The following is an 18,469-nucleotide window of genomic DNA, read 5'->3' as shown; positions in this document are numbered from 1 at the left end:
TTAATGAATAATAAGGTGCATTTATTTCACAAGGTAAAAAGCGAATTAGTATAACACTACTGGTGCTTCATGCATGATGAGATCTGGGTGATTGCAAGGAGTTCAATAGTCTTATAGCCTGGGGGAGGAAGTTGTTTCCCATCCTAACAGTCCTTGACCTAATGCTATGGTATCTCCTGCCTGATGGTAGGGGATTAAGGAGATTGCTGGATGGATGGAAAGGATCACTGACAATGCTAAGGACTTTGCATGTGCAGCATTCTTGATAAATATCATTGATAGGTGGCAGAGGGACTCCAATGATCTTCTCAGCAGTCCTCACAATCCTTTATAAGGATTTACAGTCTGATGTCTTACAAATCCTGTACCAGACAGTGATGCAGCTGGTCAGGCCACTCTCGATGGTTCACCTGTAAAGAGTGGGGGGAGGGGGAGTCTCACTTGCCTCAATCTCCTCAGGAAGTGGAGGCACTGCTGTGTTTTCTTGACCAAAGAGGTGGCATTGAGGAATTAATATCGTAGCTGAGTTTAATGGGTGGTTGATGATCAGCATGGACTCTATGGACTGAGCAGGTGCCACTTTAAAAGGTGTGGGGTAAGGATGGAGCAAAAGCTGGCAAATGCTAAGTAGATCCATGTGAGGAGGGGTGATAGGCAGATGAAGGAGGGGTAAAAGCAACACGCACAACACGCTGGAGGATCTCAGCAGGTCGGGCAGCATCCGTGGAAACGAACAGTCAACGTTTCGGGCCGAGACCCTTCGTCAGGACTGAAGTTCTCTGTAGCAGTGTGCTTTGTTTTATCTGATATTAGATCACTCCCGGTTTTCACTATAATCAGCTTTATTTGGATAGATCTGTTCTAGTTCATATATCTGAATGGAGCTCTCCCACTCTATAGCATAGTTTAGTTTCTCTGAGTAGAGCAGTTCTTCTCTACCAGATAGTGCAGTTTATAGGGGTGGATTAGTTCCAATCGACTGTGCAATGCAGTAAACCTGCGAAGATCTGTTTTATTTTATAGTGCTATTTCTCCCAGTACCGGTCTGCAGCATTATACAATAATCTGGACAGTCCAGTTCTGGGCCATAATATAGTGCAGATTTTCTGGGTGAACTGTTCTGATCATCAGTATAATAAAATCACACCATTTGGTGGGCTACCTGGATTAATTAATTCTGGATCACATTTTGTGATGTTTGTTTTCCATGGGTCACAATGTTTTCCTGTGGATTAGCAAATGAATGCTGGATTTCAGGATTTTTTTTTACCAATTGTTTGCACAGATATGTTGCATGGAAGATATAAAAAGAATGAATCCAGCAAATGTGGTTATATTCTTGCAGTGACAATATATTGTAACATTTATTCTCAAAACCACTGAGTCCTAAATGATACCAGGTGTCTCGCCTCCTGTTCTGCTCCTATGCGCCTCCTCGTTACCGTCTGAGTCTCTGCCAGCAGCAGTGGTTCCACTGGCAAATTTTTAAATGCCATTTGAGTTGTGCCAAGCCACATAGTCATGAGTGCGGGCAGATCAGAGCATGCATCCTTGAGGTATGCCTGTGCTGATTGGAACCAATGCCATGCCAAACATGTTTCACCATTCAAAGAGTTACGTCTGTCCACCTACTTGGTCTTACTCTACTTTCCTGCACAATCCTCACAATTGCCATTCAGCATCCCTGGTCCAACTTTCTAGAGGGAGGTGCAGAGGCTCAGGTTGTGAAGCTTGTTTATTAATCCTGAGGGGATGATGGTGTTCCAAGCTGAGCTGTAATCAGTAAACTGCAGCCTCATATGGATACTGCTGTTGAGCAGATTGTCAAATCCCAGTGGAGATTCGGTGAGATCATGCCCACTATAGACCTGTTGTGGCAGTAGGCAAAATTCAGAGGACCCAGGTCCTTGCTCAGGCATGACCAACCTCTCATAGCTCTTCATCACAGTATATCTGAATGTTACTGGCAATAGTTGTTGAGGCAGCTAACCCTCTTCTTCTTGAACACCATTATGATTGATGCCCTTCTGAAGAAGATAGAAATCCTCAATGGTAGCCGTGAGAAATTGAAGATGTTCTTGAACACTCCCACCAGTTGGTTGGTACAGATTTACAGTATCCTACCAGGTGCACCACTGGGGCCTGACACTTTGTGTGGGATGTTCAGACATTGGCCTCCGAGACAGAGATCACAGTGTTGCTGGATGCTATGGGGACTGACACAGTTGTAGCTTTATTTTCCCTGTGTGAAAGGTATTGAGCTCATGAGGAGTGAAGCATTACAGCCAAGTACACTGATAGGAGTCTCGTTAGACTTGCAAACCCTGCAGCATATGATGTTTTAGAGATGTGGGCTTTGCAAGTTGAGCCAGTGCTTAATTACACATTCCTAATTGTTTTTGAGAAGGTGGTGAAAACTTAATTTTTCAACCACTGTGGTCCTTGACCCAGAATACTGTTAGGGAGAGAGATTTAGAAAGTTGGCTCAGTGACAATGAATGGCAATTATGAGGATTTTACAGCAAAGTGGAGTAAGACCAAAGGTCAGAACAGACACAACTTTTTGAATCACTTTTGGCATGATATCAGTTCTTTTATTGTATGCCCTTCTAATTTCAACACTTCACACCCTCTGCTATTTTTTTGAAATGATTTACACATCTTCAAGGCCGTTCTTCAACTTTTATACCTGTCCCATTTTCATTTCATTTCCTTTTGCACCCTTATCACTTTTGTCATCTAATCAACCCCAGCTTCACTTGATGATAGGCCATTGTTTGTTCTTTCCCAGACCTATTTTCCCTGGCTTTGTACTCACATAATATTCAAGCATGTTTCACTTTTGATGGAAGATTCATTTCCTATGTCTTTGAATGTTTTTAATAGCTTCAGAATCCGTATTATTTGAAAGAGAAAAGTTTCCACAATTATATGTGTTTTTTTGGATGTGCTTTGTTTAATGGGCATAAATTAAGGTTTGATGGCTTCGATCTTTAATCTTCATAACATCAGTAAGCTAATGAGAGGCTTAAATAAGATCGATGATCTACATTATGTGCTTTCATTGGCATTGACTTCTTGCACTGATTTCTCTGATAGTTTTAAAGGCTTTTATCTAAGTTATGCTTTACCTTAAAAGATTTCAGGAAAAAATTTAGAATCTTTAAGACATCTGAAATTTCAATGACCCAGAATTTTCCAGCTCAGATATTTGCTATTCTCAGAATAAGTGGAACCACCATGAATGTGCTAATAATATAAGGGACAGAAGAAGGGTTAAACCAGTCATCTTCTTAAGCCTAGAGTTCACTGTTGATGATCAACTTAATCAAGATCCTCTCCCCAAATCTACTTACTACCTCATTGAAATATTCCTTGAAAACACTGGTGTGTAAAAATAACCTTGAATATACTCTCAAAATGAACATTTGTAGCCCTCTGGAGGGAGTAGAGTCTAACTATTAATACCATAATTTGAAACAATGTTGAATAGCAACACACTGCAAACTGAACCATTTAGCTGTTAATAAATTTGCAGTTTATCTGTTTTCTGTTTTCTCTGATAAGCTTAATCGCTTGAGCGCTAGATTTAAACCAAAGAAAACATTTTAATGTAAATTGAACCAAAGTCTTTTTCCTGAAAGAAATGGCTAAAATCACAAAACATCATTCAAATTTGAAATGGATGACAAGATTGCATCCACATATAAAGAGCAGTAATCTACTGGAGGAACTCAGTGGGTGAAGCCTTCCTGATGCAGGGTTTCAAGCTGCAACTTACAATTCTTCTCCCTACATAGATGCTGCTTGACCCACTGAGTTCCGCCAACAGGTTGCTTATTGCTCCTTACATGTAGGTGCAGAATATTTGTTGTTCCAGATTTTAATGACTGCATTTTCTTGTGTCTACAATGAAGAAGTTGTTCTCTTCGGGAAGAACTGTGAAGATGTTTAAGTTAACTGGAAGTGCCCTGGTTCAAGTTTCCTCCTGTTCCTTTTTCAGTGTCTACCAGGTCATTGTGGAAGAAGAGCGCCCACACAGGGCAAAGAAGGACATAAACGCTCCGGACTGCTACTTTATTCCCATCACCTACCAGAATATCTCAATTTCAGACTCTCCTCATTATTTTGCTGCTGAATTTCCACCGGCAGCCCTCAAAGTGGCCCAGCCATTTACCATCGGAGATAACAAGACATACGGTGGCTACTGGAACGCTCCACTTCTTCCGCACAAGAGTTATAGCATTTACTTTCAAGCAGTGAGCAAAGCCAATGGGGTAAGTGTCCACACCCACAACACTTACGATATGAATAAAATACCCACAGAGGCCCTTATTCATATCTACTTAATGTTTGCCCATTCCTTTCAGGTAAAATTGGAAAAATATCTTAGTATTGATTATTCATACTGTGTTGTGGGTCAGCTTGGCCAATTTAATAAGTACTTTTCGGACAGCCAGTTAAATAATTTTTGAGGCTGACGTTCAAAGGTGTGGTCCAAACACTAATGTATTGGTTAGCCTGTTCCACGAATTAACTCCTATCTATTCTTTTGGCAATTCAAAACTAATTCTAAGCGAACTATGACAATTTCCTCAAGAAACTAGGGAAGAGGCCATACTGTTCTTCATACTGGGAAATGAGCCTGTCCAGTTCATCAGAGTTTCAGTGAGGGAGCATGTTGGGGATAGTGACAGTTGGTACTCCATATGTTTTTAAATAGTCAGGAATAAGGCTAAGACTGAACCTGAAGACTGAAAAGTGTTAAATTGGGGAAGTCTAATTACAGCAATATTAAGCTTGAGCTGGAAAGGCAAATTAGGGAGCAGCAGCTATTGGGTAAGTCCACATCTGACATCTGGTCCGAATTAAGGACGAAAATGTTCCTGTGATGGAAGAGGACAAGAATGGCATGGTTCAAGCACCTTGGACCTAAGTTGTTAAAAACTTCATCAAAAAGCGAAAAGAAATATATAAAATTTAGGAAGCCAAAATTGGACAGGGTCTTTGAGGAATATGAAGGAAGAAGGAAAGAACTTAAATAGTTCTTGCTCAGTAGGTTTACGAATAAAACTTTGCCTTGATTAGAGGACATGCTATAATGATAGGGTGGACAAATTTGTGTTGTTTTCTTTGGAGCATCGAAGGCTGAGGAGAGATCTGATGAAGGTATATAAGATTATGAGAGGTATAGATAGAGTACACAGACAGTATCTTTCACCCAGGATTGAAATACCTAAAACCAGAGGGCACGTATTTAAGGCAAGAGGGGGTAGTTTCAAAGGAGATGTGGGAGTGGTGAGTGCCGTGGAATGCTCTGTCTGGGATGGTGGTAGAGGCAGATACATTAGAGCCTTTTCAGAGACATTTAGATAGGAACATAAATGTGAGAAAAATGGAGGATATGGATATTATGTAAGCAGAGGAGATTAGTTTAGTTGGCCATTTGAATGTTACACAACATTCCCATATCCATGACATTGTGGGCCAAAGGAAAGAGCCTGTTCCTGTGTTGTATAGGACTATGTCTTATGTTCTAAACAGGGAATTGGGAGTAAAAGATACTATATAATATCCTTGGCAAGAACAATTAAGGAAATTCCTGAGGTATGTTATACATATATTAAAAATAAGAGGGTAACCACAATAAGGATAAAGCACTAAAGGGTAAAGGAGGATGACTGGATTCAGTGAAGGTGGAAAGGAACTTAATGAATACCTACCATTGGAAGCAACCAATGCAATGGACATTAAGGACAGTGAGATCAGGGAGGGGTATGGTGACATTCGAGGGATTGCTAATATCAAGAAGAAGCTAGTGTTGGGTGTCTTAAGGAACAATAAAATGGATAAATCCCCAGGGCCTGATTGAATTTATCCCATGTTGTTGAGGGAGACAGGAGAGGAAATTGCTGGGACCTTGACAAAGATCTTTGTGCCCTCTTTAGCTGCAGGTGAGTTCCCAGATGATTGGAGAATAGCCAATGCTGGGCAATAGAGAAAATCAAACAACGTATAGGTTAATGAGTTTTATATCAGTGGTAGGGAAATTATTGGAGAAGATTCCAAAGGTTGGGATTTATCACATATGGAAAAGCATGTATTTTCTAGAATTAGTCAGCATGGCTCTAGGCAGGAGAAGTCAGGTATACAGACTTGACTAAGTTATTTGATGATGTGATAAAGCTGCTGATGAGGGCACAGCAGTGGATGTTGTCTATATGGACTTTAGTGAAGCATTCAACAAGGCCTTCTGGGTAGGCTGGTCCCAAGATAGAGCACAGGGTAAAATGTCCACTTCCATTTGCCTTCATAAATCTTCGCCTCAGTTGTTTCAAATAATAGATATTATTCACACGTATTTCATAATTTGCTGAGAAAATAGTGGGGAAAATGGAAAGTGCTCAGTAACGATTTTCCTCAAACAATGGAGTGTCTGGGTGGCCATGAAGCTAGATTGACTAGTGAATTACCCAATTATCTGCCTTCTGGCTGTCTCTGTCATAATATGTAGCCATTGTTATCTATGAGTAATTTCAGGTTGTCAGCATCTTTGGTCAATGACTTCTAAAAGGCACTTGTGTCAATCTCAGTTGTAGCAATAGCCACAGAAAAGCACATAACAGTTTTGTTCACATTCTTAGACACTCCCTTTGGTTCAAGGTTGAATTTTTTCCAGTTTGCTCTTCTGGGTTTTGAGTTGGCAAATGAAGCCAAGTTAAAAAGCACTGATTCTTTCTTAGATTAGGCAGGAAGTGGCAGGTGGACCAGCATAGATGATAGATTATGAGGCGGTGTGATCCTTTCACTATCTACACAGTGCCTTTGACTACTCCCAGTGCATGGCCTAGAGGTTCTCAATACCATCCCAAATGTAGAGATTGTTAACGCCAATGGGGTCCTTTTCCAAAGAAAATGCTTGGAGTAAGGCCTGTTTGTAATGAAACTTTGTTTCATCAAGGAGTCAAACAAGAGAGCTCATGAAAACGAACTAATCCAAGCACAGATACCAATTTGATTCTATCATCACCTGTTTTAGAGGCTGGCAAGATTCCCACATTACCTATGCCATGACAAGTACCTATGCCTGCTGGACTAACTGACACCTAATCCTCTTCATCATCTCAATCAAACAGGCCCATAAGAATCAGCATCAAAATAGGCATTGTTGAATGAAGTTCAACACCAAAGGTGGCTTTCATTGAACAGAGCTTCAAAGTAACCTCTAAACTCTCAGCCTATGGAGCCAATAAGTGTACCCTACTTATAGATTGCTCAGACATATCCCATAATTAGTAGCCTTGAAATGACTTTGGTAACTGTAGATGATCTCCCTACTGCTTAACATTGTCAGATTCCTCCGTAATTGAAATCTTCCAGTGAGTGAAAAATCAGTTCCTTATTCATGTAATGGACGAAGTCTTCACCGTGAGACATAATCTTTATCATGTGAAGACTCCATGAAAGATGCAAGAAGCAACACTGACCATAATGCATGGGCTTTTATCAACCTCATCAAAGCCTTTAACGTAGACAAAGTTCAAAGAAACTTTATTATCAAAGTATATAGATGTTACCATATATGACCCTGAGATTCACTTACTTGTAGGCATTTACAGTAAATACAAAGAAACACGATAGGATCAATGAAAAATCTCACACAAGAGGACAGGCAAACAATCAATGTGAAAAAGACAACAAGCTGTGCAAATATGAAAAGAAAAAAAACAAACAAAATAATGATAAAAGTTAAATAAGCAATAAATAATTAAGAACATGAGATAAAGAGTCCTTGAAAGTGAGCAACAATACACGAGTTTGACTGCTTGTTTAGAATTTCATCTGTGGTCACCAAGCTATTGTGAGAGCCACACATCTTTTTTTTAATCAGCTGCATCAACTTCAATGGCGTTCTGTGGGAACTAGGATGCTTAGTCCATTCAATTTTTCCTTGATTAGGTTAAGGTTTGATGAAAAGGAGGATGTATGTGAGGCATGAAAAGAATTAAGACACTTTCCAAAGCAGAGGGGAAACAATTCTTAAAGATAGACTAATTAAAAATCTCTGAAGCATGTCTGTTTTTTAACAGATTAAGAGTATATTTATTTTCATCTCCCTTTTAGTCTCCGAATATAAAGGGTAAGTATTTCTGGAAAAGTAGTTTAAACTTAAAAGCAATTACCTATTAGTATTCCTCAGATCTGCAGAGACATTGAAAGAAAATACTGTTCATTTTGATACATTTCTAGATAAATTGCATTGAATGTTAATGCTTAGGAAACAATTTTTGAAGGATATTAATTCACTTTTACAATTGCATTTTTCTAATGAGTTTTTTTTTGTACTTCAAGACTTGCTGAAATTCATTCACTGATTGTAAAATGCTTTAATGTTCTTTGCCGAAAGGTATATAAATGCAAGTCTTTCAATTTATACGTGCCTTCAATTTATTACATTGAACTCTGTGCCCACCGTTCAGTCATATGATTTATGGCAACTGGTGCTAGCTGTATTCATGCTGCGTTTACCAGATGGGGACTCTCATATCCATTTATGTGGGAAGATTTGGGATGAAGGATATGAGCTTATCCAGAAGCTGCACAGCATAAAGTCCTTGACTCACTAACTAAAAACCTGATAGCAACTGACGAATTGGATTCTCTCCTTTGCCCAGCTGTCTGATGTTATCATAGTCTGTATGCTGCGGAAGCAGATGTAAATTAGGAGGTCACTTTGACAAGTATTTCTTATTCAGTCCACAGGTACATCCCGAACCTTTTTTTGCCTTGAAGCTTTAACTCCAGCTCTGACCAGCTACAGTGCATGATCGGGGCTTTATTGGCTGGGCCCTCTGTAGCATTCAGCACTGACCCTTATTCAGCCATTTGGGAGGTCTCAAACCACAAAATGACTTGTCTTATTCTCTGCACAAATGCTAATGGCTTGGTTTTTGAACAATATGTTTTGTACCATTTCTGCACTGATCTCTCTAGTTGATATAAACCACTCCAATTCTCGGAAGCCTTTGTAAGTTGAGAGCATAATGAGTTCCAACATCATTCTTTATCTAGAGCTTTATCAATATCCAGAATGAGAATTTGTAAATTAAATCTACAAGGCCTTTACACACAGCTATCTTTATTCTGTGAAGCCTCTCTGCAGCAGAGCTTCAGCACAGCAGCACATATACTGAAATAAAAACACAAAATGCTGGCAGAACTCAGCAGGCCAGACAGCATCTATGGGACGAGGTAGTGACGACGTTTCGGGCCGAAACCCTTCATCAGGAGTGAAGTAACGTGGGATGGTGGAGAGGGGATAAGAAGTGGGGGGAGGGATGAAGTAGAGAGCTGGGAAGTGATAGGCTGGAGGGAAATGGGCTGGGGGAAGGTGGAGAATTATGGGAAATAAAAGAGAAAGAAAGGTAGGGCTGGGGGGGAGAGATTATAGTGAGGGGGGGAAAAAGAGAGAGAAAGAGAACCAGACTAAAATAATAGATAGGGATGGGGGTAAAGGGGGGGCAGGGGTATCAACAGAGGTCTGTGAGTTGGATGTTCATGCTAGCAGGTAGGAGGCTACCTAGGCGGGAGATAAGGTATTGCTCCATCGACCTGTGTGTGGCCTCATCTTGACGGTAGAGGAGGCCATGGACAGACATGTCAGAGTGGGAGTGGTTTGTGGAATTGAAGTGTGTGGCCACAGGGAGATCCCGCCACTGCTGGAGGACTGAGCGCCGGTGTTCTGCGAAACGGTCTCCCAGTCTGCAGCGGGTCTTCCCAATGTATAAATGGCCACATTGGGAGCACCAGATACAGTATATCACCCCAGTTGACTTGCAGGTGAAGTGGTGCCTCACCTGAAAGGACTGTCTGGGCCCTGGGATGGTGGTGAGGGAAGAAGTGTGGGGACAGGTGTAGCACTTCTTCCGTTTGCAGGGATGAGTGCCCGGAGGGAGGTCGGTGGGGAGGGATGGGGGGGATGAATGGACAAGGGAGTCACGTAGGGAGCGATCCCTGCGGAAAGCCGAGAGTGGGGGGGAGGGGAAGATGTGGCTGGTGGTGGGATCACGTAGGAGGTGGCGGAAGTTATGGAGGATTATACGTTAGATATGCAGCGGGTCTCCCCAATGTATAAAACTGGGAGACTGGGAGACCGCTTCTCCGAACACCGGCGCTCAGTCCTCCAGCAGTGGCGGGATCTCCCTGTGGCCACACACTTCAATTCCACAGACCACTCCCACTCCGACATGTCTGTCCATGGCCTCCTCTACCGTCAAGATGAGGCCACACGCAGGTCGATGGAGCAATACCTTATCTCCCGCCTAGGTAGCCACCTACGTGCCGGCATGAACATCCAACTCACAGACCTCTGTTGATACCCCTGCCCCCCCCTTACCCCATCCCTATCTATTATTTTAGTCTGGTTCTCTTTCTCTCTTTTTTCCCCCTCACTACAATCTCCCCCGGCCCTACCTTTCTTTCTCTTTTATTTCCCATAATTCTCCACCTTCCCCCTGGCCCATTTCCCTCCAGCCTATCACTTCCCAGCTCTCTACTTCATACCTCCCCCCACTTCTTATCCCCTCTCCACCATCCCATGTTACTTCACTCCTGATGAAGGGTTTCGGCTCGAAACGTCGTCACTACCTCCTCCCATAGATGCTGTCTGGCCTGCTGAGTTCTGCCAGCACTTTGTGTTTTTATTTATTTCCAGCATCTGCAGATTCACTCGAGCACATATACTGATTGTGGAAGTCACTGTCGGAATGGAACTTTAACCCAAGTACATGTAATTCATTGAATGATGCTGAATTGAAAATTACATTATATAATATGATCTTCAAATGGTTTGGGCAATTACAATATGTTTCTCAGCAAAGCTGGTCTATAGTACATATTTGCATCGGACATTAGTGACCTATCACATGAGAGCAGGATAAAAATCCCAGGGGGAAAATTTGCAACGTCTCCTCTGTGAGTAAAGGGGTTCAGCTAGATCTTATGATGCAACGTACTTGGAGAGATTAAATGTGCTGGGTTGAATGGCCTTTATTAGTTCCTTTTATTGTTATGGGCAAAGGTTAAGCAATTCTGAACATTTATTTTCTTCAAATTGAAACTTCACTGAACATATATTCAAAAAGATAGCTCAAACAACAAGCTGGTGCCTGTTTGTTAGAAAATAGAACATAGAACAGAGAACATCCCAGGTACAAGCCATTCAGCCCACAATGTTGAGCCAATCCCATTAAATTATTTATCAATAATCTCTTCTGCCTACATAATATCCATATCCTTCCATTTTCCTCACATTCGGGTCTCTATCTAAATGTGTATAGAAAGTTCCTGCCTCTACCACCACCCCAGGCAGTGCATTCCAGCTGCCCGCCACTCTCTCTGGGAAAAAAAATCCTGCCCCTCACATCTCCTTTGAAATTAACATCTCTCACCTTAAATGCATGCTCTCTGGTATTAGATATTTCAACCCTTGGAAAAATATATTGTCTATCTACTACATCTATGCCTCTCATAACCTTAGAAGCTGCTATCAGATCTCCCCTCATCCTCCGCCACACCAGAGAAAACAGCCCAAGTTTGTCTAACCTCTCATTATGGCACACGTTCTCTAATGCAGGCAGCACCCTGCACCCGCTCTAAAGGCTCAGTATCCCTCCTGTAATGGGGTGACCGAAACTGTTCGCATTCCTACAAATGAGGCCGAACTAGAGCTACAACATAACTTCCTGACTTTTGAACTCAATCCCTTGACTAATAAAGGCAAGCATGCCACATGACTTCTTAACCACCCTATCAACCTGTGTAGCCATTTTCAAGGAGCTATGAACTTGGACTCCAAGATCCTTCTGCTTATGAATACTGTTAGGATCTTGTCCTTAACACTGTATTGTCTCTTTGCATTTGACCTATCAAAGTGCAACATTTCACATTTTGCTGGGTTAATCTCCATCTTTCATTTATCCACCCATATTTGCAATTGATCTATATCCTGTTGTATTCTTTACCTATCTTGTACACTATCCAAAACACCACCAATCTAAATTGACATCCTTTCTCTTATTTACCACATAATAGCTGATATTTGTCATAATACTTTACAAGTAAACAAGAAGGATCTTTTCCATTTAGCAGAAAGACTGAGATGGATTTAAGTTAATGGAATTAGGGGAGAGTTAAGGGTTGTTTTCAGCCAAACAGGAGTGGAGCTTTGCTTTACACAGCCAGCAAATTTACCAGATTTAAATAAGCAGATGCCACATTACCTTCATAGATATAGGCAGAGAGTGGGGCAGTGATGTAGATTTTCACAGATAAACAAAATGGGGCGTTTATGTTTCACAAAACCCATAACACATTTTATTGAGCTACAAAACCTAAACACAAAAGAGTGCTAAACATCTTTACGTAATAACGTCATCACATCAGACCAGTCTCTTGTGAATTATATACATTTCTCCCAATTACGCTGCTCTACAGAGCCCCCAGCCCCAGAAGCCACTAAAACCAGCACTGTGAGCCCATCTGGAGTTCAGACCAGCCACCGGCACAGGTGCAGGGTTCCACGGGTGCAGGAACAGCCGAGGCCTCTGGCTCATCCAGAGGTGCGTTGACATGCTCATGGTCATGTTGTGACGCCAGGGGCATATGGCAGCGGAATACTCCCAATCTTGGTGGGCTGGTTTAAGGCGACCTACCAAGATACGTTCAGGTTTGCCCCTCTTATCTATGATAAAAGTCTTTTTCCCCATTCCAAAATGTGGAATGGGTGATCATACGGGGGCCGAAGGGGATGTGTGAGCATCATGGTGGATGAAAACAAATGAGGCAGAATGTAGATCAGCAGGAACCCAGGAGTGGTTTACGCCATGATGTGAGTGCAGAGGAATTGAATTTACTGAGGAGAGTGGAACGCTGCTGAGAGGCCGACCAAGTGTGGTTGTGGTGACAGGAATGAGATCACCTGGCACTCATAGTATCTGCCCATGTACCTACTCTGCCACAGATGACTGCAGGTCCTTTTTGGAGTAGTTCTGAGCCCAGCAGAACCCATGGGAGATGATCATGCCAACACTTTTCGGTCAGAGCAGTGAAACCACTCGCATGGGCCACTGGACCGCAGGCAATACACAGTGGTGTGATTTAGCCTAATGCCGAGGTTCTGGGCCGTTGCAGCCCAGAGGTCTGAAATGAATTGGGGACAGCGGTCAGAGAAAGTATCAGATGGAATGCCAAACCGAGAAACCCAGATGCTGATGAACGCTCAAGCCGTGTCTGCGGCCATCATCAGTGCTAGAGGGACGACCTCTGGCCACCTCGTTGTATATGGTGCGCCACAGTAAGAAGGTGGATGAAACTATGGGAGGGGGGGCAAGAGCCCACTGACATGGTCAAACAGTCATTCAGGGAGTGGTGCCAAAACATGACTGTTGATTTTTGCCCACTGACGCTCCACGCAGGCTGCAGTCAAATCACGCACGTCCTCTTTGAGGCCAGGCCAAACAAACTTTAGTGCAACCAGTTTCAGAAAAGCCTTCTGGCCATGTATGGAGTTGAAAACAGTCTTGACTGGTTGAGAAATCGCACAGAAGAGAGAAGGCCAGCTTCACCCAACTTAATGTCAGCCAACCACAGACTGCTATTCAGTAAGTCTGGACCTCTGGGTCAGTAACCTGGTCAGCTGCTATGCCAGCATTGTCAACTCCAATGAGAACAGCCTCAACGACTGGCTACAACATTATTTTTCCCTTTGATATGTTGTATATCGGTTGTGAACTCTGGATATGAAGGCCAGGTGGTATTGTTGCTGTGCAGACCAAGTGCCTATTGTGGTCAATGAACTCTGTAAAATGGTGAAAGCTCTAGAAGAAAACGAAAATGGCGGGCAGCCAGATAGAAACTGAAAAGCTCCCGGACAAACTTGCTATACTTCCTTCCAGGGGGACAGAACTGCTGGCTAAGGAAGCGAGCGGCTGCCACATGCTTCTGCCCAGCTGTTCGTGCACAGCACCTACTGCATAGGCTGAAGCATCAGTATTAATGGCAATAAATGCATTGTGGAGTGGGTGTGCCAAAAGGGTCATGTTAGATAGAGCTTGTGTGTGTCATCAAATGCCCCGGTCATGTCCACTGACCGGTTAAGCACTTGATTAGGGGTGTTGCCTTTAAGCACATTCTACAGGGGGAGCATAAGTTCAGCAGCACGCAGAATGAAATGGTGATAGAAATTTACCATACCTGAAATCTCCCGTAGTGCGGGGCAGTGGGACATCCATCAAAACGGTTTTGCACCTTCTGCAGAGATGCGATGACCAAGAAAGTCAGTGGTTGACAACCCAAAGTGGCATTTAGTCGGGTTAATAGTCAATCCATGTTGGCTTAGGTAGTCGAAAAGTGTGCAGAGATGAGATACGTGTTCAGATTTGGATACACTGGCAACAAGTATGTGATCCAGGTAAACAAAAAGAAAATCTTAAATCTTTTAATACGGAGTCCATCAGCTGCTGGAAAGTCTGTGCTGCATTTTTCAGCCCAAACAGCATGCGCGGAAGCTCAAAGGTGCCAAACGGGGTTATCACAGCCATTTTGGGAATGTTGTCCGAGCACACAGGCACCTGATGGTAGCCCCTAAGTAGATCAACTTTGGAAAATTAGCTTTCTGGCTAAACCTGCCAAAAAGTCTTGGATGTGTGGGACCGGGTAACAATTGGGGGTGGTGGCCTCGTTGGGGCATCAGTAATCACTGCAGGAGTGGAAACCACCACTGGACTTAGGGGCTGATGGAGGATGAAGCCCAGAGGCTATTCATCTGGCATACAATGCCGAATCTTTCCACGTTGGCAAATTCAGCCTTTGTCATTGCCAGATTTTCTAGATCCAGTCTACACACGTGGGCATGGACTGGTGGGCCATTTGAGGGAATGAGTTGCTCGACCCTATGTTTTATTACTGTAGTGGAGAACGTGGGCTTGGTGAGGTCTGGGAATTTGCCCAGCAGTCAAGTAAACTCTCATGTGGTGGTGCATGTGCTTGACAGAGTCGTTGTGTGGAACTTACTGGGGAAGTAGGTTAACAACTCAAAGTGATTGACGTACACAAGCTGGCACTTCTTAAGATCGACAAGCAGTCCTTGGATACACAGGAAATCTGCACCAAGCAGAGGGGTAACCACTTTAGAGCTACCTTTTAATCAGGACAGTGGTCAAGGTTTTAAAGGCAGACTTTTGCGGCATTTTTCTCAGAGTTCATCAGTGACCAATCAGCAAGAGGGATTTATTAGAAAAGGGGGAAGGCAAGTTATGCAGATGCAAGTGGAGCAGCCAATCTTGTGAGTGTGCCAGTCTTTATAGTGGCTTTGGCTCATCAGGCTTAGGCAAGATCAGGCCTGGGTAAGGTGAAGTATCTTATAAGTTACTCTCTCTCTCTCTGCTCTTATTTGTTTATTCTTCACCTGTTTGGGCATAGTAGTTTAGTGAGAATGGCCCCAGGGGCAGTGTTTTGTACTCTGTTGGATGTCTGGGTGGTCTCCAGTCTCCCAGGTGAACACATCTGCACCAGATGTTTCGGCTCCTGAGAGAACATATCCAGGAACTGGGGCTGCAGCTCGATGACCTTCGACTCATAAGGGAGAATGAGGAGGTGATAGACAGGAGGTATAGGGAGGTAGCCACCCCTAGATTACAGAAGACTGGGTAACTGGTGACTGTTGGGGGAAGGAGGGGAAATGCACAGCCAGTGCTGAGTACATCTGTGGCTGTTTCCTGCAAAAATAATTATACAAGTTTAGATACTTTGGGGGGGGGGGGGGGGTGCGACCTACCGGGGGAGCCAGTGACTGGGTCTCTGGGACTGAATCTGGTGCTGTGGCTCAGAAGAGCAGAGAGGTTAAGAGGACTGCATTGTTGATAGGAGATTCCTTAGTCAGAGGAACAGAGACGAGGTTCTTTGGCATGACAGAGACATCTGGATGGTATGTTGCCCCACAAGGTGCCAGGATCGGGGATGTCTCAGATCAGGTCGGTGGCATTCTCGAGGGTGGGTGTGAGTAGCCAGAGGTCTTGGACATATTAGCACCAATGACATAGGTAGACAAGGTGAGGAGGTCCTGAACAGAGATTTTAAGGAGCTAGGTAGAAAGTTGAGAATTAGGACTTCCAGGGTAGTAATCTCTGGATTGTTTCCTGTGGCCCATGCCAGTAATGGTAAGAGTAGGGTGATTTGGCGGGTGAATGTGTGGCTGAGGAACTGGTGCTGGGGGCAGGTGTTCACATTTATGGATCTTTGGGATCTCTTCTGAAAATGGTACAACTTGTACAAAAGGGACAGGTCACACCTGAACTTGAGTGGGTGTAATATCCTTATGGACAGGGGCTAGAGTCATTCAGATGGGTTTAAACTAATTTGGCAGGGGGTGTGAACAGGAGTGATAGCCCTGAAAATAAGGAAGCTGGCTTACAAACAGAGGCAATGTGTAGTGAGACTCCGAGCAAGGAGAGGCAAAGTTATAGTCAGCAGGATGAGTTACAATATAAAAGGTGGACAAAACCAAAAAGGGCAAATACGGGACTAAAGATGTTATAATTGAATGCACAGAGGATAAGGAATAAGGAAGATGAACTTGTAGCACAGTTACAAATTGGCATGTATGATGTTGTAGGCATCACTGAATCATGGCTGAAAGAAGATTATAGCTGAGAGCATAATGTCCAAGGATACAAATTGTATCTAAAGGATAGGTAGGAAGGCAGAGGGGGTGGCATTGCTCTGATGGTAAAAAATGAAATCAAATCATTAGGACGAGGTGACATAGAGTCAGAAGGTGTTGAATCATTGTGGATAGAACTAAGGAATGATATACAGACCCCCAAGCAATAGTAAGGATGTGGTCTACAAATTACAACAGGAGATAAAAAAATGCATGCCGAAGGGCAATGTTACAGTAGTCAAGGGAGATTTCAATATGCAGGTAGATTGGGAAAATCAGGTTGTTCCTGGATTCCAAGTGGGGGAATCTCTAGAATGCCTATGAGATGTCTTTTTATAGCAGCTTGTGACTGAATCCACCAGAGGATCAGCTATACTGGATAGGGTAATATGATAGGTGAAAAAACCCTTATGGGCAATGATCATAATATGATCAAATTCATCCTGAAATTTGAGATGGAGAAGCTAAAGTCAGATGTATCAGTTTTACAATGGAGTAAAGGGAATTACAGAAGCATGAGAGAGGAGTTGGCCAGAATTGATTGGAAAACAACACTGGCAGGGATAATGCAGAGCAGCAATAGCTGAAAGTGTCAGTAAGTGTATGGTAATGCACTTTGGTAGAAAAATGAAATGGTTGACTATTTCTAAATGGAGAGAAAATACCAAATATTGAGCACAAGGGAGTTGGGAGTCCTTGAGCAGGATTCCCTAAAGGTTAACTTGTACGTTGAGTCTGTGGTGAGGAAGGCAAATGCAATACTAGCATTCATTTCAAGGGACTACAGTATAATAACAAGGATGTAACGTTGAGTCTTTATAAAGCCCCAGTGAGGCCTCACTTGGAGTATTGTGAGCAGTTTTGGGCCCCTTATCTTAGAAAAGATGTGCTGAAACTGGAGAGGGTTCAAAGGAGGTTCGCAAAAATGATTGCAGGATTGAATGGCTTGCCATATGAAGTGCATTTGGCTCTGGGCTTGCATTCACTTGAATTCAGAAGAATGTGGGATGACCTGATTGAACATAGAACATAGAATGTAGAATAGTACAGCACAGTACAGGCCCTTCGACCCACAATGCTGTGAAACCTATCAAATGGTGAAAGGCCTTTATAGAATGGATGTGGAAAGGTTTCCCATGGTGGGAGAGTCTAAGACCAGAGAACACAGCCTCAGAATAGAGGGGTGTCCTTTTAGTATGGAAATTAGGAGAAATTTCTTTAGCAAGAGAATTTGAATCTGTGGAATTCATTGCCACAAGCAGCTGTGGAGGCCAAGTCTTTATGTATATTAAGGCAGAGGTTGATAAATTCTTGACTGGTCAGGGCATGAAGGAATACAGGGAGAAGGCAGGAGATTGGGGCTGAGAGGGAAAATGGATCAGCTATGATGAAATGACAGAGCAGACTCAATGGGCCAATGATTCTGCTCCTATATCATATGGTCTGCGGGCTTCAGCCAGGACGGAGTCCCATGTGTAACGTCACTCACTGAAGCAGAGTGTCAGTCACTGTGTCCCTTAAATCTGGATTCTGCTGCAGTTTTGTCATTCTTTACCTTCTCATCAATAGACGATGCTGCCAGCTCCCTCACCTGAGCACCACGTCACGCAAGAAGAGTCGCCCTGAAAGGGTGTCCGTAATAAACAATAGATGACCCTGGCAGCTGTAACGCTCAGTGTTCACAGACCTCTGATTTCCCAATACACTGGCACTGTTAAAGCTGCAAGTTGATCGGCACTTCTTAGTGTT

At 43.1% G+C, this 18,469-nt stretch overlaps 1 protein-coding gene across 14 annotated transcripts in view; it reads left to right on the top strand.

Annotated features, from left to right (window-relative positions):
* The window catches only part of LOC140728571 (receptor-type tyrosine-protein phosphatase mu-like), a 994,862-nt gene that overhangs the window by 712,571 nt on the left and 263,822 nt on the right, over positions 1-18,469 (top strand). For all 14 annotated transcript variants that reach the window (XM_073047511.1, XM_073047621.1, XM_073047608.1 and 11 more), the window contains exon 12: positions 4,004-4,277. In XM_073047511.1, the coding sequence (XP_072903612.1) occupies positions 4,004-4,277 (274 nt within the window). The remainder of the gene's footprint in view (positions 1-4,003; positions 4,278-18,469) is intronic.

Source organism: Hemitrygon akajei, chromosome 1 (assembly GCF_048418815.1).
Source record: "Hemitrygon akajei chromosome 1, sHemAka1.3, whole genome shotgun sequence".
Lineage (NCBI taxonomy): Eukaryota > Metazoa > Chordata > Chondrichthyes > Myliobatiformes > Dasyatidae > Hemitrygon > Hemitrygon akajei.
This window is presented reverse-complemented; position numbering and strand designations above follow the sequence as displayed.